Below are 24,450 nucleotides of genomic sequence, written 5' to 3'. Positions count from 1 at the left end.
TGCCCCATATCATGCTCATCACCAATGGCTTGGAATGAAGAAGGGTCTCGACCCGAAACGTCACCCATTCCTTCTCTCCAGAGATGCTGCCTGTCCCGCTGAGTTTCTCCAGCATGGAATGAACAATATATATGGCTTTCTGGAGATTTCACCCTTAAAAGCTTTGGCAGAGCACAAGCCAATTTCACAAGCTATGAAAGTCATGAGTAATAATTAATAACTTTAAAATCTATTTTTAAAGTATCACAGATACTTCAAAATTGTAAAATATTAACAACTAAATAATATATTATATATATATATTAAAACTGAATGGTGTCAAGTTAGGAAAAGGGGACGTACAACGTGATCTGGGTGTCTTAGTGCATCAGTCACTGAAAGGAAGCATGCAGGTACAGCAGGTAGTGAAGAAAGCCAATGGAATGTTGGCCTTCATAACAAGAGGAGTTGAGTATAGGAGCAAAGAGGTCCTTCTGCAGTTGTACAGGGCCCTAGTGAGACCACACCTGGAGTACTGTGTGCAGTTTTGGTCTCCAAATTTGAGGAAGGATATTCTTGCTATTGAGGGCATGCAGCATAGGTTTACTAGGTTAATTCCTGGAATGGCGGGACTGTCATATGTTGAAAGACTGGAGCGACTAGGTTTGTATACACTGGAATTTAGAAGGATGAGAGGGGATCTTATCGAAACGTATAAAATTATTAAGGGGTTGGACACGTTAGAGGCAGGAAACATGTTCCCAATGTTGGGGGAGTCCAGAACCAGGGGCCACAGTTTAAGAATAAGGGGTAGGCCATTTAGAACAGAGATGAGGAAAAACTTTTTTAGTCAGAGAGTTGTGAATCAGTGGAATTCTCTGCCTCAGAGGGCATTGGAGGCCAATTCTCTGAATATATTCAAGAGAGAGCTAGATAGAGCTCTTAAGGATAGCGGAGTCAGGGGGTATGGGGAGAAGGCAGGAACGGGGTACTGATTGAGAATGATCAGCCATGATCACATTGAATGGCGGTGCTGGCTCGAAGGGCCAAATGGCCTTCTCCTGCACCTATTTTCTATTGTCTATTGTCTATACTAAATAGTTAAAAAGGGATGTTTAGGAAAGGGAATTTGCATTTCCCCATTATCTTCTAATCTGCAGCCCTGCAACTTGCACTGAAATCAGCAATGTCTCAGATCATTGTCAGATCCAACATGGCAAGGCTCTGACAAGCAATTTCTCAGATCGGAGAGGGCATCGTAAAAAGTCAACAGGTACTAGATTTAAACACATCATAGCACATTTGTTTCTCCATTAAAAAGCTAAAATGCAGACATTTACTTGGCAACTTGCAGCATTAGGCAGCAATAATGCCCAATGTATTTGTATAAGAATATGGGGTAGGCCATTGAGGACTGAGATGAGGAAAAGCTTTTTCACCCAAAGTTCTGTGAATCTGTGGAATTCTCTGTCACAGAAGGCAAGGGAGGCCAATTAGCTGAGATGTATTCAAGAGAGAATTAGATATAGCTCTTAGGGACAACTGAATCAAGGGATATGAGGAGAAAGCAGGAAATGAGTACTGATTTTGGATGATCAGTCATGATCATATTGAATGGCGGTGCTGGCTCGATGGGCCAAACGGCCTACTCTTGCACCTATTTTCTATGTTTCTATGCATCACTTACACACAATCGGTGCACTATACCTTTAAAGATGTTCCATGACCTTGCTCATCCACAACAGCTTTCTTCAGAACTTGGTTCTGAGCTCGAAGCTGAAACATTTCAAACAGTAAAATATTTTGAATTATCAGCATTAATGCCACTAAATGTTAAGCAGCTATCAATTTGAAATAGGGCAGCACAGTGGCATAGCTGGTAGAGCTGCCGCCACCTCAATGCGCCGGACGTCTGGGTTCGACCCTGATCTCGGGTGCTGACTCTGTAGAATTTGCACATTCTCACAAGTTTCCTCTGCTGCTCCGGGTTTCTCCCACATCGCAAAAACATGTGGGTTTGCAGGTTAATTAGCCTCTGTAAATTGCCCCCAGTGTGTATGGAGTGAAATACGAAAGTGGTATAGCCTGAACCATCCTACCAACAACTAAACAGCTACTCAGCTACTATCTACCTCATTGAAGATGCTCAGACTATCTTTAATAATGTATCTGCACACTGTGAACGACTCGATTGCAACCATGTTTAGTCATTCTGCTGACTGGTTGGCACTCAACAAAAAGTTTTTAACTGTACCTCCATATGTGACACAAACTAAACTTAGAACTAGTGTGAATGGGTAAGATAGGTATGGCTATCATCAGTTTACATGTGGGAACCATAAATGGAGGTGTGTGGTTACTGAAATGTATGCAATTGATTCTCTGATTGGAATTTTTTTATCAAACTATAATTTAAATAGACATTTTTCAATAAATTTCTGTTATTTACACAAGATCAATGATTGGAAACACTAAGCATTTCCCTCCACAGCTACCGTCTGACTTGCTGAGTACTTGCTATTATTTCAGATTTAAAGTATCAGTAATATTTCTTTGGGAGAACTGGGAAGGGGGAGGGGGGGCAGGAAGAGAGGGACAGAGCAACTATCTAAAGTTGGAGAAGTCAATGTTCATACCGCTGGGCTGCAAGCTGCCCAAGCAAAATATGAGGTGCTGTTCCTCCAATTTCCGAAGGGCCTCACTATGGCACTGAAGGAGACCCATGACGGAAAGGTCAGAGTGGGAGGGGGAGTTGAAGTGCTCAGCCACTGGGAGATCAGGTTTGTTAAGGCGGACTGAGCGAAGGTGTTGAGCGCAACGATCGCCGAGCCTGCGTTTGGTCTCGCCGATGTAGAGTAGTTGACATCTAGAGCAGCGGATACAATAGATGAGGTTGGAGGAGGTGCAGGTGAACCTCTGTCTCACCTGGAAAGACTGTTTGGGTCCTTAGATGTTGAGGGGGGAGGTAAAGGGACAGGTGTTGCATCTCCTGCGGTTGCAGGGGAATGTGCTGGGGAGGGGGTGGTTTGGGTAGGAAGGGACGAGTGGACCAGGGAGTTACGGAGGGAACGGTCTCTGCAGAACGCAGAAAGGGGAGGAGTTGGGAAGATGTGGCCAGTAGTGGGGTCCCGATGGAGGTGACGGAAATGTTGGAGGATGATTTGTTGGATACGCTGGCTGATGGGGTGGAAGGTGAGGATGAGGGGGATTCTGACCTTGTTACGAATGGGGGGAGGGGGAGCAAGAGCGGAGCTGCGGGATATAGAGGACTGCATTGACGACTGCATTGGTGCTACAACTTGTACCCATGCACAACTCACTGACTTCATACACTTCACTACCAATTTCCATCCTGCTCTTAAATATACTTGGACTATCTCTGACGTTTCCCTACCGTTTCTGGATCTCACCATCTCCATCACAGGAGACAGACTAGTAACTGACATCTACTACAAACCCACTGACTCCCACAGCTATCTGGACTACACTTCTTCCCACCCCGTCTCCTGCAAAAAGTCTATCCCCTACACCCAATTCCTCCGTCTACGCCGCATCTGCGCCCGGGATGAGGTGTTTCACACTAGGGCAAGAGAGATGTCCTCATTCTTCAGGAAACGGGGCTTCCCCTCTTCCATTATAGACGAGGCTCTCACTAGGGCCTCCTCTACATCCCGCAACTCCGTTCTTGCTCCCCCTCCCCCCATTCGTAACAAGGACAGAATCCCCCTTGTCCTCACCTTCCACCCCATCAACCAGCTTATCCAACAAATCATCCTCCAACATTTCCGTCATCTCCAACGGGACCCCACTACTGGCTACATCTTCCCATCTCCTCCCCTTTCTGCTTCCCACAGAGACTGTTCCCTCAGAAACTCCCTGGTCCACTCGTCCCTTCCCACCCCCTCCCCAGGTATTTTCCCCTGCAACCGCTGGAGATGCAACACCTGTCCCTTTACCTTCCCCCCTTGACTCCATCCAAGGACCCAAATGGTCTTTCCAGGTGAGACAGAGGTTCATTTGCACCTCCTCCAACCTCTTGTGTCCGCTGCGCTAGATGTCAACTTCTCTACATCGGCGAAACCAAACACAGGCTCGGCGATTGTTTCGCTCAACACCTTCGCTCAGTCCGCCTTAACCTACCTGATCTCCCGGTGGCTGAGCACTTCAACTCCCCCTCCCACTCTGACCTTTCTGTCATGGGCCTCCTTCAGTGCCATAGTGAGGCCCACTGGAAATTGGAGGAACAGCACCTCATATTTTGCTTGGGCAGCTTGCAGCCCAGCGGTATGAACATTGATAGTTCCTCTGTCCTTCTCTTCCCGCCCCCCTCCCCCTTCTCCCACTGTCTTCCTTTGTCCCGCCCCCCTGACATCAGTCTGAAGGGTCTCGACCCGAAACGTCACCCATTCCCTCTCTCCTAGATGCTGCCAGACCTGCTGAGTTACTCCAGCATTTTGTGATACCTTCGATTCATCTGCAGTTATTTCCCTACAACAATATTTCTTTTACATTTTCTCTTTCCTTTTTTAATATACTGCATCATTCGCTAGATGACATTCAAGTCTTTTCATAAAAATAGTTTAAATGGTCATTAATGACCTCTTGCTCGTGATCTGAAGACAAGGATATAATATTCTCTATCATTTCACTCTCTTCCTTAAAGAGCTGAAATAGCATTTAACCTTATTAGTACTTCTAAAAGATGAGGCTAAAATGAACTCACCCCTACATGCAGCACTTATCACATTAAATTCATTTCTAAACATCCAAATTACATATCAAGAGTATACAAGTTAAAAACTTCAATGCAAATAATGATGGAATTAGATTCAAGCTTCATGCAGTCAATACACATCAATACTTCAATGCACATTTGTAATAAATTGCAGGTCATTTCACAATTAAAGGATTATTTTCTTTACATGCTAAAATGAGGCAATTTTCAGGTTACTTATTCGACTAGCAATTAATCTGTACACACTGTGGAACAGAACGAGTAAAGTGGTATAGACACCTAGTCTTTAAGTTGGAATGCAAAGGTTGTCTTGTTAGATCATCACTGCAAAAAATACCATAGTGATCACAATTTAACAAAGGATTGTTGACCTAAAGTGGGAAGTTAACCCATTTACGTTTGGAAATGCTTATGTTTATATGAAAATGTTTACAGTGCAAATCGACTAAAATGCAAATCGACTTTAAGAGAATGATTTATGATTTCTAGCTATCTACCCACTAATGTGTAATTCCACAATTCTTTAATGAATAGGAGACGTTCGCCTACTGCCAAATATCGCACAAAAATCGAACATCACGCAAAAAAACATTAAAAAATGAAGCCAAGCCTGCCCACCTTGGAGTATTCCTGGGCCAGTTTCTGATACTTAGCTTGCAAATCTGCGGCCATGGTCAGCAACTGTTTGTGAAGGGTGACTGCAAGAGGCGGCCACAACCTGGCTCATCACCCAGCAAGGGAGAAAGGTCGAGGGTACCCGGGGGGGGGGTCTCTGCCTTCTCTCACTTAGATGCCATGAACCACATCAAAACATCTTTGGATGAGGAGAAGGAAGAAATTAGCATGGGGTGGTGGAGAATTAATGAAATGTTTCTCAAGTCCTTCCACTCTGCTCGTTGCCACTGGCCCTTCGGCCCGTCCAATCTCTCGTTGGCACTGGCCCTTCGGCCAGTCTACTCTGTTTGCCTCCTTCACATGCGCTCTCCGAACAATTCTTGCTTTCTTCTGACGTTGAACCTTCTTGCCCCCCAATCGGTACTTCAGCCGGTGTGGACTACTTTGATCCCCCCATAACTCAGACGCAGCGGTTGCGCGCGGGCAGCGCCGGGGGCCCGAACCAGCGCTCGTACCTCGGCGCCGACTACTTCCGGCCCTGCGAGCTGGTTCAAAAGGCCACGCGCAAAGCGCGCTGACGTAAACCACATGAGCCGTCGGACGGCGTCGCCACGGCAACCAGTCCGCGCGCCGGAATTGGGTCACGTGCGATGCGACGGTTCCCCCTCCCCCGCCGCAACCCACGTGACCGGGACGCTGGGGCTCTGGATCGTCATGGCAACCAGTTTGTATTTAGTTGATGGTCTCGGGATAAACACCGCGAAACTTCCGATGAAAGTATTAAATTAATCACCGGACGATTATAAAGATCGGCAATACTGCAACTCTGAGAGGTGCCGGAGGCATACAACAGGTGGGACAAATTATGAAAATAGAAATATAATTCAGAAATCTTTTGCAGTTTGTAAAAGAGAATTGTCTTTTATTGTGGCCGTGTGGATTGTATGTAATATGCCGTTTAGATCTATTTTTATTTCATTTTTTTCCAACATTTATTCGCAGCTCCTTATAATGAACTTTGATATACTGGAATCACAACTATATTTCAGTGTATTACATTGCTTGGCGTCGCATCAGTGTTAGTGACATTGTAACATTCAAGGCCTTGAGCCCACCCATCGCTGATTAATTTTTAATAATCCTGAATCCAAATCTTTGGCAAGGATCATTTTTATTGTTTTTCAACTCAATTGAGTTGTTTTTTTTACATTGGCTTGACCTGTAATCAGTGATATACACTTGAAACATTTTTATACTAACTTGCCATTCTGACCATTAACACAGCAGATTACCCTGCATTGAGTTTTACGGGTTATGCGTAAAAACCACTAGTATTTATGCACTGGCCAAAGCCCTTTATCTTTGTACTTTAGTTATCAATCATTTAAATTCAAAATGATTTCAGCTGAACACTAGAATTATTATAGAATGAAGGAAGGAATGAAAAAAGAGATGGGAGTAAGATGTTTTAGGAAAAAGATATGGTGATGAGGAGTAGATGAGAGAAGGTGGATGCAAGGAATTCCCAGGGTAAAAATAATAGATTCAGAATTGTTACCTTATTTAAGGAGATGGATGTGGATGGGGAGAAATACTCTATCATATCATATCATATCATATATATACAGCCGGAAACAGGCCTTTTGGCCCTCCAAGTCCGTGCCGCCCAGCGATCCCCGTACACTAACACTATCCTACACCCACTAGGGACAATTTTTACATTTTACCCAGTCAATTAACCTACATACCTGTACGTCTTTGGAGTGTGGGAGGAAACCGAAGATCTCGGAGAAAACCCACACAGGTCACGGGGAGAACGTACAAACTCCTTACAGTATCTACTTCATGTATGTGGATGCGGCCTATTAGAGCATTCTGGGTTCAAATGTTTTTTTCACTCAAGTGACAGGGGTTTAGGAATTCTGTAGAATCAGTAGTTCCTGATTTTTGCGATTTGCTTTTCCTCTCTGCTTCTTCAATTCTACCTTTCTCTTATGAGCAAACACTGTTTTTGTTGTTCCCAGTGGGATATGTCAATATTGAAATTCTTCAAGGATGCTCTTGTTCTAAGAGTCTTTGAATCTCTTTCTCAGTCCATCATGTGAATGTTTGCCTCCAGTCAGCTCTCCATAAAGTAACTACTTTGGTACTCTGTCATCAGACATTCGTTTCAACGTGTCCTGCCTCCCTTATCTGTGATTCATTCAATAATGGGACAGAATCAATGTGTCTGGAAACTTGGCTTGCCCACTTGATACAAAGCATTCTGCAGACAGGTCATTGGAAGTGGTTAAGCAGATACACCTTCACCTTGTTTTTTAAACAAATTTCTCTTCTTTCCCACACTTCTCAGTCTTACAAAAGCAGAGATAGATTTTGCTACCCTGTGGAGACATAATGAACTGCAGATGCAAGCTTGAGCAAAACACGGAGCTGGAGAAAGTCAGTGGGTCACAGGTAGCATATATGGAGGGAATGGACAGACAACATTTCAGGTTGGGACCCTTCAGACTGATGGAATGGAGGGAGGGAGGGAGGGAGGGAGGGAGGGGGGGGGAGTGAAAAGAGAGTAGGGGAGTTGGAGACCTATCCAGCACTTAGCATTTTGCTATCTTGTTATTGACTTTGTCATCAATGTTGATTGATTTTGAGAGAGTGCTGCCAAATGAACTTGTCCACTACTGAAAATCTTTGTCCATTCACAAAGATGTTTGCTTCTATATACAAGGTATTCGGTGCAGGTTTGTAGATAATGTATTGAGTCATAGAGTAATAGTGTGGAAACAGGCCCTTCAGCCCAACTCGCCCACACTGCCAACAATGTCCCAGCTACACTAGTCCCACTTGCCTGTGCTTGGTCCATATCCCTCCAAACCTGTCCTATCCATGTACCTGTCTAATTGTTTCTTAAACGATGGGATAGTCCCAGCCTCAACTACCTCCTCTGGCAGCTTGTTCCATACACCCACCACCCTTTATGTGAAAAAGTTACCCCTCAGATACCTATTAAATCTTTTCCCCTTCATCTTTAACCTACTGTATGTCCTCTGGTCCTCGATTCCCCTAGTCTGGGCAAAAGACTCTGTGCATATATCCGATCTATTCCTCTCATGATTTTGTATACCTCTATAAGATCTCCCCTCATCCTCCTGCGCTCCATGGAATAGAGACCCAGCCTACTCAACCTCTCCCTAGAGCTCACACCCTCTAGTCCTGGCAACATTCCTTGTAAATCTTTTCTGAATCCTTTCAAGCTTCCACCATCACCCTCTGCTTCCTTCCATGGAAGCAAATTGCTATCCATTCAGTTTTCACTCCTTGGATCCCATGCGATCTAACCTTCCAGAGCAGCCTACCATATTTTCTTTGTGCTAATTGTGAAGCGAAAGTTGCCAAAGGCACTGGCAATCTTGTCCAAACAAAGTATGGCTGCCATGAAAAGTTGATTGCAATTGTCCAGCAACTTTATACAGTCATAAAGTCATACAGTATGGGAAACAGGCCCTTAAGCTTACCTTCAGCTTACCTTGAGCATGCTGACCAATTTAGCATTCTAAGCTAGTTTCATTTTCCTACATTTGGCCCATATCCCTATAAACCCTTCCTATCCATATATCTGTCCGAATGGCTTTTAAATGTCATCCTTGCATCTGCGTCTATAGCTTTCTCCACCAATTCATTCCAGATAAGTTCCACCCTGAGTGAAAAAGTTGCCCCTGAGGTCTTTCTTAAATCTCTCCCCTCTCACGTTAAGCCCATGCCCTCTAGTTTAAGAACTCTCTACTTGGGGGAAAAAGATTGGGTGTTCATTTTATCCAAGTCCCCCCTGATCTTCTACACTTCAAAAGGTCACTCACCTACACCCCAAAGGAAAAAGTTGCAGCCCATCCAGCCTCTCTCTATAACAAACCTGCAAGCCCCGGTAACATCATGGTAAAACGCTTTTTGCACCCCTTGCAACTTAATAACATCTTACCTATAGTTGGGTAACCAGAACTGCATGCAGTACTCCCAAGTGTGGTCTCACTTGTACTGCTGCATCATGATGTGCTAACGTTTGTACTCGGTACCCTTCCCAATGAAGGCAAGCATGTCAAACAGTATGATGGACAGAATAATGGAATCTTCAGACCGATTCCTAGTCACCAGTGATGTGAAAGAAGGATGTGTGCTTGCCCTTTAGTATGATGTACTTTGCAATGTTTTCTGCACTAATAAAGAAGATGGAAGTCACCTTAGATACAAGACTGATGGTGCTCTTTTAACCTAAGGAGACTCTTAGCCAAAACCAAACCACTTTAAGGGACTTCCTCTTTGCTGATGACTGTGCACTCAATATAAGCTCAGAGGTTAATATGATCTGTAACGTAAGGATGAACCACTTGATGGCACTCTAATTACAATTGTGGTTGTGTGGACGAGGAAGGATCAGTAATAATGCTGCAGTCTCATTTGACATGCCGGCATGAGCAGTGGTTAAAAATGTTTCTGAAATTCACTCGGGGCCAAGGGAATGGGAGTTATGGAGGTGGATTTACAGATACAACTTCTTTACACTTGGATTCCTGGATATCCTACAGAAATTAACCTAAATTGTTTGTTTTTCCTGTGGTTGTTTCCCACCAAACAGATTAACAGGATAATTGTCTATCAATTGTATACCCAATACCCAAAACATCATCCAGATATCTGTGAAATCTACTCTAATTGGAGTGAAAGGTCAGCAGGTCACCCAGTTGACATTTTGGAGAAAGTATTAGGGTAAGGTGCATGGTGGGTCAGCGTGAAATCGGCTTGTGTGTGAGTAAAACTTGGGCAGGAAGAAATTCATCTACTATGCAGCTTAGCACGGTTCCAATGGCATTTATAAATTTGCTGACGACACCACTGTGGTGATGAGTCAGCCTTCAGGAAAGAGAGAGAACAACAGCTGGAATGATGCCACAACAACCACCTCTCACTCAATGCTAACAAGGCCAAGGAACTACTCGTTAACTTCAGAAAGAGGAAGTCAGGAGACCACACACATGAGATTTCATTTGTGGGCCAACAGTGGAGATAGTTTGCAGCTTCAAATTCCTGGGTATTAACATCTCAGATTACCTTTCTTGGGCCCATCACATAGGTGTGATCATGAGGCAGTGCACATGCACTTCTACTTTTTCAGACATTTAAAGAAATTTGGACAGGTGCGTAGATAGGAAAGGCTAAGAGGGCTATAGGTCAAATGCAGGTTTGACAGTAAACTCGAATCTAACTTGACCCAGACCAAAACAGAAAATTGGGGCACTTCTGTCATGAATCCAGTCTTCTGGTTTTACCTGTCAAAATTTCCAAAGCTTCGCAAACAAGGTTTCAATTAATTAAAAATTGAATAGTAAAATTAAGGCATGCAGTCTCACAATTTTTATATGACCAACACTGTTTCCTTGCATTATTAGGTTATTCAGCCCTTGTATTATCTGCATCAGAACTGAAATTGGACAGCTGTTTTGCAGAATTTTTTTTCCTGCATGTTTTATGAATTTTAATTGCTAATCCACATAAACCAACTTGTTTTGTGAAGCTTCCATTATAGAAGAGATAGTCAGTAATGATATCTTTCACTTTAAATCCAGAGTAACATTATGTTTAGGAAGGAATTGCAGATGCTGATTTAAACCGAAGATAGGGACAAATTGCTTTTACTCCAGCATTTTGAGCGGGACAGGCAGCATCTCTGGAGAGAAGGAATGGGTGACGTTCCTTCCCTCCAGAGATGCTGCCTGTCCCGCTCAGTTACTCCAGCATTTTGTGTCAATCCAGAGTAACATTACTCAGGAGGTAATTCAGTATCTTGTGTTTATAATCAGAAGCAAAATATTGCAGATGCACAAAATCAGAAAAATCAGGAACAGTTGGAACTCACAGAACATTAAACAGCATCTGTGGAAAAAGTTAATATTGCAAGTCATCACAACGAGTTATCTACTTAATCATATTCTCCATCTGTATATTTACATGCAAAATCAAGAATTAAACATTAAAATAAAGGCCAGCTGAAGAAGTATGTTTAAGTTAGACACAGCACTGTACTGAAGATAGCCAAATATATCAATAAATGTCAAAAGATTAATGGCTAATGAAATATCATCAAGAAATATACAAATAATTATCTGACCTTATTTTCCTCTTTCCTGTAGTGCCCTAAGGTTCCAACAGTGTCGTTCATTTGCACTGTCAGGAGCTGTTACGATTTTAATTGTGGGGCGGGGGGAATTCAAGAATTAAGTTGTTCCTGATTACTTTGTTGCAAAGGGTAAACATTTCTTGAACTCCCTATAGAACTTTAATCATGCCTCAAATTAGAAAACATGTAAAATTTGTCAAAACAGCAATTCATAATCTTCACACTCCTCAAGTGTAATGGAGGAAGATATGGGAGTGGCTCGCCAGCCTCTTTCACATCATAATGCTTGGATAATTTAAGATTTTCAAGATCAGTGGAGAAAAAAAATCTTAATTTATAGATGTGAAAATTATAAGTAAAATTGTAAGAGAAAATTGAGCCTACTCTGCAAGCTATACTGTTTAAAGTTGGACAATAATTCAATGAAGCTGCTATCAGAAATCCCAGTAATACTTCTGTGATGCAACAGCAGACCGTGAAGCAGATCTAAGGTAAAGGGATGGTGCAGATGTAATCAAACATAATTGGTGAACATGTTTGTGAGGCAGCACTTGGAGCATTGTGTTCAGCTTTGGTCACCCTACTATAGGGAAGATTCCATTAAGCTATTCCATTAAGGGTACAAAGAAAAGTTATGAGGATGTTGCCAGGATTTGAGGCCCTAAGTAAGGTATAGGGAGAAATCGGGGAGGCGAAGACTATATTCCTTGGTGTGCAGGAGACTGAGGGGCGATCATATAGAGGTGTATAAAATCATGAGGGATAATGATAGGGTGAATGCAGAGTCTTTTTCCAGGGTAGGGAAATCAAGAACTACAGGGTTAGGTGAGAGGGGAAAGATTTATTAGGAACTTGACGGGGTCTCTTTTCCACACAGATGGTGTATATATTGAACGATCTGCCAGAACAAGTAGCTAAGGTAGGTACAATGATACAAAAATGTAAAAAACATTTTGATAGGTACATAGATAAAAAGCTTCAGAGGAATATAGGCCAAACATGGGCAAATAGGACAAACCTAGATGAGGCATCTTGGTCTGCGTGGACAAGTTGTGCTGAAGGGCCTGTTTCTGTGCTGTATAACTCTGTGACTATGCCTCTATAAAATAGATAGTTCACGTGCAGAAATTTAGGAAAGAATGAACATAACCAGAAACGTGCAAACAAAAAATATTTATTTGTAATTCCATACAAATGCAATTTGTGTATCTTTGGTGAAAATAAACATTAACAACATAGGGTAACGTACATATTTTGTGTGGTATAATTAAACAAATTTTAAAACATAGTTTCCAAAACAACCTTAAGAATCAGATTGGCAAAAGTTTTTAGTAAAATTATATTAGATTGTGTAGGCACAAGGCAATTATCACAAAATTTCTAATGCAGGAAGTCAAATGTATCCTTCCTTACCCCCATTATTATAAACAATTGTTTACTGATTTATGAAAAACAAACCAGTTAGGTTGGCATATTAAATGTTAAGCATGTATTTTTGGTTACAAAGTAGAAGGATAGGAAATATTGGAAAAGCAACATTTTACATCCATATAATTGTTTTGTTATTTCACTGAATTTCAAGTTCTCAATCCTTTCACTGTTAGCTTTAAAAAAAAAAGTGTTTCATTATCTTACAGCTACCAGAGTACCATTCAATTTTACTGCATGCAATATTCAACAAAATAGAATAACATAACTCACATAATGTCAGCTTAAGCCAAAAACAGCTTGATGAATAAAATGTTAAAGTTAAACAAAGACAATGGCTTTCAAATATGGCAGTATGATACTCCTGTAAACATCAACTTTTGCAGATTTTGTTCTCTGAAATGACAATGCAAAATGTACTAAATTTGTCCCAATGTGGTTGTATCATTTATCGTTTGTTAGAGAGTAACGTTTGTTAGAGAGTAGAGCGGTTGTACAGTAAATCTCATCCAGCACAACAAAAACACATACACTCAAGCAATCAAAGCTTAAAAAAAACCCAGACATTGCTTCCCATTTTCTGGGAAATTAGTCTTCATTTAGAGAATTTAAAATGTTAAATCATTTCAAAAGGAAGTACAAAAGCTCCATATTTAATAACTGAACATCCCAGGGCAAAATATAGAATGGGTAGGGTTTCAATCACCTTTGAAATTCACCTGCGTGAGTGCAATGGTTCATCCCCAATTAGTGTCCAGGGTCTTAAGTTGTAAAGTTGTTGTGTCTGTTTTTATTAAGGGTCAATCATATCATCTCTTCACATAGCAATGACTCCTGCTGCTGATTCACACAGATTTTCACCCTAGTTTGAACTGCCGTCTTATGTAAAGGTAGGGAATATTGATAAAAAGGGATTTAAAAAAATACAAATTTTAAATAAGAGAATCATTTCCCACCATGGTGGAAATTAAACAATACATCAGAGGTCAGGAAATAACTTGTGGCAAGCCGATGTTTTGTATGACAGCTGTGCCATACTCAGTCCATACCTATTTTTATTTTGCCAATTGCAGACATCCAAATAGGGTGCTCCATTTACTACAATAGCTTTGAAGGACAACAGTAATCACAATGTTGGTTTAGGAACAAACTAGTTCTACCTTGCATGCAAGCAATTTCTGCAAATTCCCAACCAGATGGTAATCTGCCTCTGTCCAGAGATGCAATATAAAAACATTGATATGCACTGCAGTGTGGAAGAATCAAGTTTAAATCTTTTGTGTTGTTCTGAAGTGGATCATGATTGAAATTAGTTACAAAAATAACTTGTTCCTGTGAAGGGAACATCTGGTAAGTAACATTCATCTGTTGCTGCTCCAGTGACTCACGAATGCAGCTAGTCAGTGCTGAATGAACCAATTTCAGCTGGGATCGCAGAGGAATGCTGCACCTGCCTCAGCATGACTGTTCTATGGAAGATAAAGAAATCAACTGTGTTTCATTTTCCCAGTTCATGCTAGTATTATTCTACAGCAATGTGCACATTGGGTACTGGCAGCATCAAATACAGCATTAATGCCCGTGAAGCTGTATCCAAGTAATTAATGACATTGGAGAGTGGTGGACAAACAAAATTCCTGCTCCTTCTCACCTTTCCTCTGAATCAGTTGGTGTAGTTACTATTCAAAATAACTAGAGTCCAGAAATGATGGCCTTAATTTCAATCGTCAAATTGTCTTTCTTCAGGCAAAGTACAAGAATAGCTAGCCAGTGCAATACAATGCATGAAGTCCCATTCAGAGAGGGAAATGTGTATTTGCCCTGTTCTCAAACGATCCTGCCGATAAACATTTATAGGAAGTAAACATTGAGACAACAAATCAAATAATAGTTTTTAATTGATAAATAGCTCATTTAGAAGATTTCAAATTGTTCAGCAGGTAACAAAGGCACGTAAACAAACATCATCTTTAATGTTGTTGAACTGACAGCCATTTTATTTGTTGTGGCAGCCATTTTAATCATTTTTTCATGGTAATGTTTTGTTTATGAACAGTATTTTATAGCTCTGTATAACTAATGTACATTGAAGAATGCTGTAGGGGGAAAAGTTATGACGTTAAAAAAATCCATGCAGGAGGCCACATTTAGGTATCCAATAGCAATTATATACATAGTTGTTTTTTAGCTGGCAAACTGTAACTAGGTGCCCCACCAAATATCTGCATGGTGAAAAATTGTATTCTGTTAATTGATTCAATTTCAGCATAGCCCAAACTTGGCAACCAAAAGTATTCAAGATTTGTAGTGAGAAGGTCCACCCCATCATGAACACAATGTACATTCGTTAAAAGGGCCAACGGAAAATAAAAATATATACTTCTCAAACTTTGGCAAGGAGGCATTCACCGAAAGACGGTGCAGTAAGAAATGGAGCACATCTACTGTTTATTTGTACAACAGCTGAGAAAGAGAGGAACATTGATTAGTAAGTTTTGCTGGTGTTGTCTGGACTACAGAGCCAAACGAAACTTTAAGAAAATTGTTACCTAGTTCTATTGAAAGGTTATTGAAACTAAAACTTCTTCTCTGCCGATGCTGCCTGGCCCACTGAGTATCCAAAATGTTTATTTTAATTACACTTGGAGCTTGGAAAAACGCAGTTACTATATTGTATTATGAAAATAACTTTATATAATTATTCACTATTTTCCTTTTAAAGGGATATTGACCCATACACAAAAGGAATGGAAAAATGTGAACATAATAATCTTTCAAACTTAAATGTTTCTTGTTAATAAATGGATATTTTAGGATGCTGGGGTAGTGAAGAATTTAGCAAATTATTTCACTAAACATATTCACATAAAAACGAGAAAGAAATTGTGACACATATTACAATGTTGTTATCATAAGAAAATAAGTTAATGAATTTTGTAGCTATATGCTTACATAACCTCAGCCTGTGTATTTGCATAGGCCTTATTCAATCAATGTGATCAGGGGAGAATGTTTTAAGTCTATGCTGCCAACTAGTTCAAACATTTTTTTAAAATGCTCTCCTCTCCTTCCCATCAAATGGGATATAAAATCTCTCAGGGTGCTTGGCCTCCAAACTCTACCAAAGTTGCTGGAAACCTCAACTTGACTCAGGAAAAATATGGAAATGAAAATCAAGCAGTCCAGCATATCTTAAAGTCACAAAATGTGCCCCTGGACAATATTATCAAATAGTAAACTGGACATATCCATCAGTATTATCTGTAGAGGGAAAAAAACAAATAGTATTTGGTCACAGCACTAAACACATGAAAGAATATCAGTAAGTAGGTGTACTCCATAAAAGGAACTGAATATGCAGGGGAGACTGTAGCCTGAAGCTGATATTCTTGCTTATGCTTAGCTCTACTAACCAAAGATGAATTTTTAGAAACATACAATTTGTCTCCCTGGGGATTTCTTTATGAAAACTGAACAATTAAGATATGCCAGTTTACCACAAGAAATATCTCTTACTGAACACCTTGAATACATCATGCAATTTTACATACAATGCAATATGAAAAAAAACCCCATCACTTTCATTGCCTATGAACCATCATTTAACTGATCTTATAGATTTCAGATGCTTAACCTTTTTCAGGACAGAACCACATGAGGGAAAAATAATATTGAACATCTTTTTTTAAAAAAGAACATTAGGAAGGTTATTATTCTTCTTCAGTATTTGGAAATAGCATGGTAATTGTACTAGAAATCACATATTGCTACAAGACCAAAGGAAAGGTAATTATTTTGTGGCAGTTGGCCTGTGGTCTTTTTAACAAAAAAACTTTAAAAAATCATATTCATACTATCCCATTTACAACCTCCCCAAAAATAAAAATCTTCTGATATCCAAAATATACAGGGTCAGAAAATATGGAAAAATAAACTTGAAAATAAATGGTCCCCACAGGACAGTATTCTATATTTACACAAAACAGTAGATTGTTAAGTACACATTTAATTCACCAACGTCCAAAAATCCAAAATTAAATGCTACAATTTTAGAAAAGCTCTCCATGTACATCAGTTCGAATGCAATTCTTCCTAAGAGAGACCTGATGTGTCAGCTTAAAAATATTAGTGGATAACAAAAAAGTTAACCAATGGCAACAAACTCATCAAGTAAGGAGACAGAAAATTTTGCGTATGTTGAAAAATTGAAATACAAAGTGCTGATGGAAGATCAGTGGTTTGAAATGTTAACTCATTAGAATTCCAGCATCTAGATTTTTTTTAAATCTGAAATAAAACAGAAAATTATAGAAATATTCAGCAGGTTGGTGACCATTTGTAGAGTGCAGTAGTTTTAATTTTTTGCTTCAAGTGACCCTGGCCTCAGATGATCTCTGATTTGCTGAACGCTTCTGCCATTTTATATTCTCTTTTAAAAATATTAACTTGTATGTCTAACCAGAGCAATTCTATAAAGTGGATCTACAATGTTACTTTAAGATCAATTTTAATTCCCATTCAATTTTCAGGGGAAAGAAACTGCAAAATACATTCACATGCCCATTTTTTATTTAAAACGTGTGCCTCTTCTGTCAATCTGAAATGGGCAAAAGTACAAACTACTTGGCAGATACAATGAAACTTAATTCGGCAAAATGCCAGTGTCTGGCAGCAAAGGTTGGCTTGTCAGCAAAAGGCAAATCATAGCAAATAGGTTCTGGGAAAGTTGGGAAATTGAGTACAGGGCAACAAAACCCAGATGTTCCGAAGAATATTTCACTCCTCTTTATATCATAAAGGAACAACTATGACTTATCTTGGAAGGTCTGTTGATCCACCTGACAGCTATTCATCTGAATCACAAGATTAGAAAGTTGCAGTACATTTCCATCAAACCAAAGTTAACATCGGTTAGCATAAGCTTACGAGCCCTTCATCTGCTTCAGTGAGCAACACAATTAATTTGGGTATTATGGAATTATGCAGAAGAAATGCAAGTCAGATTCGAATGGCATGGGATGGTGATGAAGCAGGCTACAATTTAATGTTTCCCTTCCTTCCCCCTCCCTCCCACCATTTCCCCCCCGAGAGACAGTGGATTAAATTAAAACCCTTCTCCTTGACAAATAAGAATATCAAAAAAGGTTGGATTTACATTATTATATTTTTCTTAAGATTCTACTTCAGCTGTAGCACATTATCAATGCGTAACTCTGTAAAACTCTCACAAGAATGGAGCTCAATAAAAATCATAATATATGCTCCAAAATGAGCTCCCAGACAAGGTGAATTAGTAATCTGTCAGCTGTTCCTCCTACACCAATCTCAGTCTCCCAATAACATACAACCACAAAAAATGTTCATTTAGTAGGACTTATTGAATATTGTGCACATTAAAGAAAGTTCAGACAACACCATATCCGAAGTATTGCATATCTTGAGACATGATCAACAATCTAAATAGAGGACAAGTTAAAATTTGCACAAAATAGTACAGTCCCAACGTAGTACAAATGTTTTGTAGCAAATTGATTTTGTATTTGCGGCTTCCTGTTGCGGTGAAGATGAAAATCTCTGGTAATTCTAATTATTTCACACTATTTCAGGGATCAGTAAAGGCTAATATCTTACAGTTGACCAACTCTGTCTGTTATGTTGTGGTGCAAAACATAAATAACATTTTCAAACGAAGAACATTAATTAAGAAGAAAAATTAACAAGCGCATTTGAATGAATTACAAGGCCCCCCTCTGGTCAGTAGATTTAGATGACGTCATGAATCTTTACCATAAGCATTAGAATTTTAGGATTCAATAACATGTATATCAATTTTCTAATAATTTTTTTTCTTATTTTAAAAATTGGTAGTATTACTTTTGCATTGCATGCCGATTTTAATTCTAAATTACACAGCAAGAGGTATTGCTTGCTTACTACATAAAGGTAATCTAACCCTCTTTGATGTGACCGATACAGTAATATCTTTTGATAGAGTCACTCCAGGGTTATGCTATCATATGGCTCCCAGGTGTGCATCAGTTTAACAAATCCAACTGAGATTTGAGTTTAAACAATTTAAAACATACAGCCAATCTTCTCCCATTAATAGTTCTCCCATTAATAGTCCAACAAGATCATGGAAGCATGACTACAAGTCATAATATTTTCTAAAAAGGATTATAATAAACTGCATAGCAATCTCAACTTTGTTCCATTGTAAAGTGCAGCAACATCACAATCTTCATTAATTTATCCAATTGCAGCCTGGGCAGCAGCCAAGAGATATCATAAATGCTGTACACAGAGAACATATTTAACCGCCTTCCAACACACAGCATTGCATGATAGAAAACATGTATGATAATGTGTCTATCGGTAAGAACTAAACCTTGCTGTGATATCCCTTACAGCCATATGGCTAGTTGAGTTAACCTAAGCACGAAGAATGGTGATGAATGATGGCTGCTTGTGTCAGAGAAGCCAGCACCTTAGAAAGGTTTATGTATTTCCTCTTGAATCTAGGGTTATTTAGCTGTGATGTGCCACCGGCAGCAATTCAGTGTTCACTGGGAACCAAAATAAGCATATTTGATAAAAGGGAAAAATGTGAGAGATGGTTAACTTTTAAGTATCTTTACCAACATGCTAGTTTGGGAAAATACTGTTTACAATTTCCAAGATGTCTAAAATATTGCAAAGCCCCACCACCCCTCTCCAACCATATTCATTTTTTCCTAAAAAAAATCTTAATTTGCACCTAGTTATGTTAACCAATGAAAGTTTGAACACCTACTTTGATGTGCAGACTGATCAATTGCATGTGTTGTGGACTTGTAGAAATCAATAGATCTTTAAGATGTTCATATTTAAAACATTGATACAAATCCAAAAAGAGCTGCTCATTTTCAGAATAGGTGCAAACATATGGCAGTTTATGCAGGACAAACACCTCTGTCTTTGTATGGCTTTTATGTTCCTTTTGAGAGGATCCCTTTGAAGAATATTGCCACATTGACGCACAATGGGAGACGTGAAAAGGAGACCGGCTATTTTGCACAATGTTTCTCATGTTCATTTTTTCCTGGTTCACTGACTAAAGAATCCAGCAAGATGCAAAAGTGAACCAGCAGCTTCCTTCAGTTCTTCATCAACTTCATGTTGCATTGCTCTGCAGCTATTCCCAGCTGATTGCAACACATTAGAGGCACTGGCACCTAACAGGTCATCCCCTTCAGACTCTTCATCGCTATGGAAGCCCTCACTTCCATCACTTCCCTGACGGCTAGCTTTTGGAATAAATTCATAGACTTCTTCCACCGAGGAGAAGGATGAAACACTAGACCTTGATTCACTGCGAAGAGATATCGTTCCATTTGCACTGTAATTGTGATCTTCCTTTGGATCACTGTTGATGACAGGTAAGCCAGATAGACTTTTGCTAGCTTTCTGTAATGGAGAAGCTTCCACATTTTCTCTAAAATTCATAAAAGTAAAATTTTAATGAGTGCTGTAAACATGGTAATTTTTTTAAAAAAGAGCATAAAAACAACCCCAAACTTGTTCTGGAATCTATTATTTGCAGTACATACCCGAGGACGATCTACAAAATTGTAAATAGCATTCAATGAGATTTCAGAGCAGGATATACCTTCCCTTATTAAAAATTTTAAAACCCTTTGATAGCATTCTTACCAGTAAAGTAATTTAGGAATAAAACCCAAAATAGGTTATAACTTAATTTCTAATTTACTCTTGTGAAGAAATTCACTTTCTTAAATAGGATATAATCTACAGCCCATTTTACAGATTGTACTCCTCTCTTTAAATGCTTATGTCACATGTGGCTGCTGCGGGCCTGGCTGAGCTCAGCTGAATACCTGCAGGCTAGTGCTGAGATCCAAGACCCTCTTGCTTGGTGTGTCTGTTTCTCAAAGGTAATTTCACTCTGAAAAAATTCTCCAAGCTCAGTAAATATCTATCATGTTCACACCCAATTATTGAAATTCAGTGACTGTGTAACAAGAAACTAAACATTGCTTTACCTTGTTCTGATTGTGGTTTCAGGCATTTTCACTGTGATTGGGGCATGCTTTGAAAATGCACGTTTGTGACTACGTTTTCTGCTTAGCAATGGACTGTGTTGCTGGGATGAATTACCTGTCAAAATAAAAGTGCAAGAATTGATCAGTACTTACAGAAGCTGAACGGAAGAAAAAGAGTAGCTTTTACACATCATGCAAGTTGCATAATGCAGTTTCCTTTATTTATTTAATTAAGTTATTTTAAGAGTGGTAGAGGAATTTATTGTTTTATTGGAATACAAGTTAATATTACAAGAATGGGAGAACATTTCTTAGTATATTACTAGCCGGGCGTGGACAGTTGGGTCCAAACCTCTCCTGCAGGCCTGGCAATCCTCCGTGCAGGCCCGGCAACCCCTGTTGGGTCTAAACCTCTCCTGCGGGCCCAGCAACCCTCCCCTAACTGAAGACCCGTGGACCTTTTGCTGGCGGGGGACTCTCCCCCGGGGGCGAGCGAGGGGGGAGAGGAAAGGGGAGAGGGAGCCACTCACCTCGTCCCCGGGCGACCAGCAGCAGGAGAGCTCTCCTCAACCCCCCCCCCCCGCCCGATTGGCCGCCACTCCCATAACTCGGGCGAGTCCCCCCCCTCCGAGCAGCAACCCTCCCCCAACAGCGCACGCGCGGATTCATCGGCCATCTTATGTAAGTATTAGATCAACGGGCCCCAACTGCGCAGGCGCGGCCCCGTTTGTTCTGTACACGCACAGATCCGCCGGCCATCTTACGCAAGTATCAGATCAATGGGCCTCTACTGCGTAGGCGCGGACGCGTTGGATTCCCATGGTGAGGTCGAACACGCGGACCCATTGGGTTCCCAGTGTGATGTCGAACACGGCTGACGGGCAGTGCAAGTGGAAAAGGGATTTATTAAAGTTTAAAAAGTGATTTATAAAGTTAAAAAAGTGAAAAGCTTTTAAAATATAACATCCATTTGAACCGCAAGACAATGGTGAGTAGGGTGGGCCTAAAATTGGCGTGCTAACGTGTACCGTTTTGGCTGTATTTCGAGAACAAATATATCCACAAACACAAACAAGATGAGAGTTTTAGTAATATATAGATTTACATTTTTCCAATCTTTATTGCTGCAGGACAATACCAGAAAATAAGCTATTTGTACCTAATTTCTTTGTTGATTCTTAGTTTTGTCAAATTTCTTAAGGTAATCTTCAATCTCGATAAAGTGGAATCCTGTCATGCGTGGGGAGGTTGTGGTGCCAGAAGGCACTCTTCCCCCCCACAAAATCACCCAGAAAGAAAATGTATGTTTTACCATTTATATAAGAATGCACATCGTTGCCCCGTAAAAAATGGCAAATTTGAATTTCTGCAGATTATGTGTCATGTACTAATCGTTTTTATATGTGATCATGGGAAATGCAGAAACCATGGTTTCAGGCTTTGAGTTCCAGACTCCAAACAGCAACAAAAAAAATTTCAAGTGCGCTCTAATCTCTCCACCAATTATTTTAAGATTAATGAAGCCAATAATCATCGTCTAGACTTGTACCTGAACGCCGAGCGTTTAGGCTGCTGATTATTTAAGTTAATAAAAACATTTACAAATCTTTACTGATATCTCAAACAGATGTACAAGGCCAGAACAATTGGTAGCTTTGTCATCTCTCAAAATTCCTGAATGCATGTGCATTTCAAGCTGATGCTGTTTGTTTAACTGAATATATACATGAAATGTACTTGCCTGTGTTGATTGCGCCTATGTAAATTTTATTTTGTGTGGTTCTGACTTAATGCTTACAGGTAAAACCCTATTTGGGTGACCGAAACCATGACTAGTCAGGAATACCCTGTGGACAAAGTTGGATAAATTTGAAATTATCACTAAGAAAGTGGGAAGAATCATAAGGAGAAATATGCAGAGCTGGTTATTCAAAAATATATAGCTGAGACATTTCATGTTGCATCTTTTACAAGTAAGATAGGTAAATATTTTAAAGTGTGGGACATGTAAGGTTTTAGTTCATTTATAGAGTTCATCCAGTCGTGGTTGGCAGTTGTACATTCTAAACTTCTCTTGGATTCAGTAGCTTTGGAGATGGAGTACAAGAAGCACCTTTTGAAATACTTGCCTTGTTTATTTTAGTGATAATCAGCCAATTTTTAAATAAATGTCCTCAATCTGACCCCAGAAATAGATACTATAGGCTTATTAAACCAATTTATTGATGAAGAATAGGGAAATATAAAAGGCAGCTTACACTGAGGAAGTCTTTGTTCTGGAGAAGAATTCAGCAACATCATAGCAGTGGCAGCATCAATATCAGAACCTATGAAAAAAAATTAAGTGTAAACAAATGAATTTAGATTAATCATAAGTTACATAGCTAATCTAGTCCGGCAGAGGCATACAAAACCGACCAAATAAAACAAGAATCCTTGTCTCTTCACTCGTCAGTCAATAACTTAAGAGTTCAATTCTCCGGAGAGTGTAATGATATAAATTATGAACAACCAATTATAACTGGCCAGATTTTAAATCAGCTGCCAAAAGCCAATTATAGTGTTAGGGTTTGGTAGTCATAGTTACAAGCATAGGCGTGGATATTCTAGACACAACAACAGCACTGCCAGCAATGAAAAAAATATAAAGAATCCAGCTTCCTTGCAGTAAAAGTGCAAAATGAAATCTGAGACAGAATAAGAATTCTCTGTTTTTGACCCAGTCTCTGGTAATTTCTGAAAACAAGTACAGCTCCAGCTAATTTCAGATCAATACAGATTTAAAAGCACACCTCCTTTATGCTCCTGATATCATCACATCTGTGCACATGCCAAGCTTTAGCTGGACAATTCTCATGATAAATTAACTATAACAGTTCCCACCTCTGGAATTGCAATACCATTTGTAAAACAGGCAAGATATTGATGTGAACTAACTTAAAAGGCTTAAATAATTTTCTTCCTTGGATTAGTTGATAAAAGAGCAAGATAAATCTTCAGCATTGAATGTTGAAAGTTTGATTCCATTCCACAATGAGATGACTGATCGCAGCTGGAGAAAAGTCGGGTTGCAACAATTAGCTGTCGTATTCTAGGATAAGGAAAGGGTTGGTGGAGGTGGATGGTACTAGGAATCAGAAATTAATTGGAAATTCCATGTGTTTGTGCATGTGTGTGTGGTACAAATAATTTGGGCTTGGTATGTTGTGGAAACAAGGAACTGCAGATGCTGGTTTACAAAAGACGACAGAGTGCTGGAGTAGCTCAGTGGTTCAGGCAGCATCCATGTACTCCTGAGATGCCGCCTGACCCACAGAGCTACTCCAGCACTCTTAGTTTCTTAGTATGTTGATTCTCTCGTCAACAATAGCACCACTAAGATGCACATGAAAAACAGACATTTAAACGATGAAATGATGAGCAATTGGATGCTAGAAAGTACATCTAGATGGAACTGGTAAGGCAGAAAGTAGCAGCAACAA

The 24,450-nt window shown here is 40.0% G+C and overlaps 2 protein-coding genes across 3 annotated transcripts in view; both read right to left on the bottom strand.

Moving 5' to 3' along the window:
• The window catches only part of ppp1r21 (protein phosphatase 1, regulatory subunit 21), a 63,777-nt gene extending 57,904 nt beyond the window's left edge, over window positions 1–5,873 (bottom strand). For both annotated transcript variants that reach the window (XM_078405026.1, XM_078405027.1), the window contains exons 1-2: window positions 5,333–5,873; window positions 1,687–1,755 (exon numbers count right to left, since the gene is read on the bottom strand). In XM_078405026.1, the coding sequence (XP_078261152.1) occupies window positions 1,687–1,755; window positions 5,333–5,386 (123 nt within the window). In that variant the 5' untranslated portion in view covers window positions 5,387–5,873. The remainder of the gene's footprint in view (window positions 1–1,686; window positions 1,756–5,332) is intronic.
• A 12,152-nt stretch (window positions 5,874–18,025) lies between these two features.
• LOC144596566 (forkhead box protein N2-like) overlaps window positions 18,026–24,450 on the bottom strand; it is a 35,196-nt gene continuing 28,771 nt past the window's right edge. The window contains exons 6-8 of the mRNA XM_078405024.1: window positions 23,227–23,295; window positions 20,969–21,083; window positions 18,026–20,400 (exon numbers count right to left, since the gene is read on the bottom strand). Of these exons, the coding sequence (XP_078261150.1) occupies window positions 20,013–20,400; window positions 20,969–21,083; window positions 23,227–23,295 (572 nt within the window). The 3' untranslated portion in view covers window positions 18,026–20,012. The remainder of the gene's footprint in view (window positions 20,401–20,968; window positions 21,084–23,226; window positions 23,296–24,450) is intronic.

This window comes from Rhinoraja longicauda, chromosome 9 (assembly GCF_053455715.1).
Source record: "Rhinoraja longicauda isolate Sanriku21f chromosome 9, sRhiLon1.1, whole genome shotgun sequence".
Taxonomy (NCBI): domain Eukaryota; kingdom Metazoa; phylum Chordata; class Chondrichthyes; order Rajiformes; family Arhynchobatidae; genus Rhinoraja; species Rhinoraja longicauda.
This window is presented reverse-complemented; position numbering and strand designations above follow the sequence as displayed.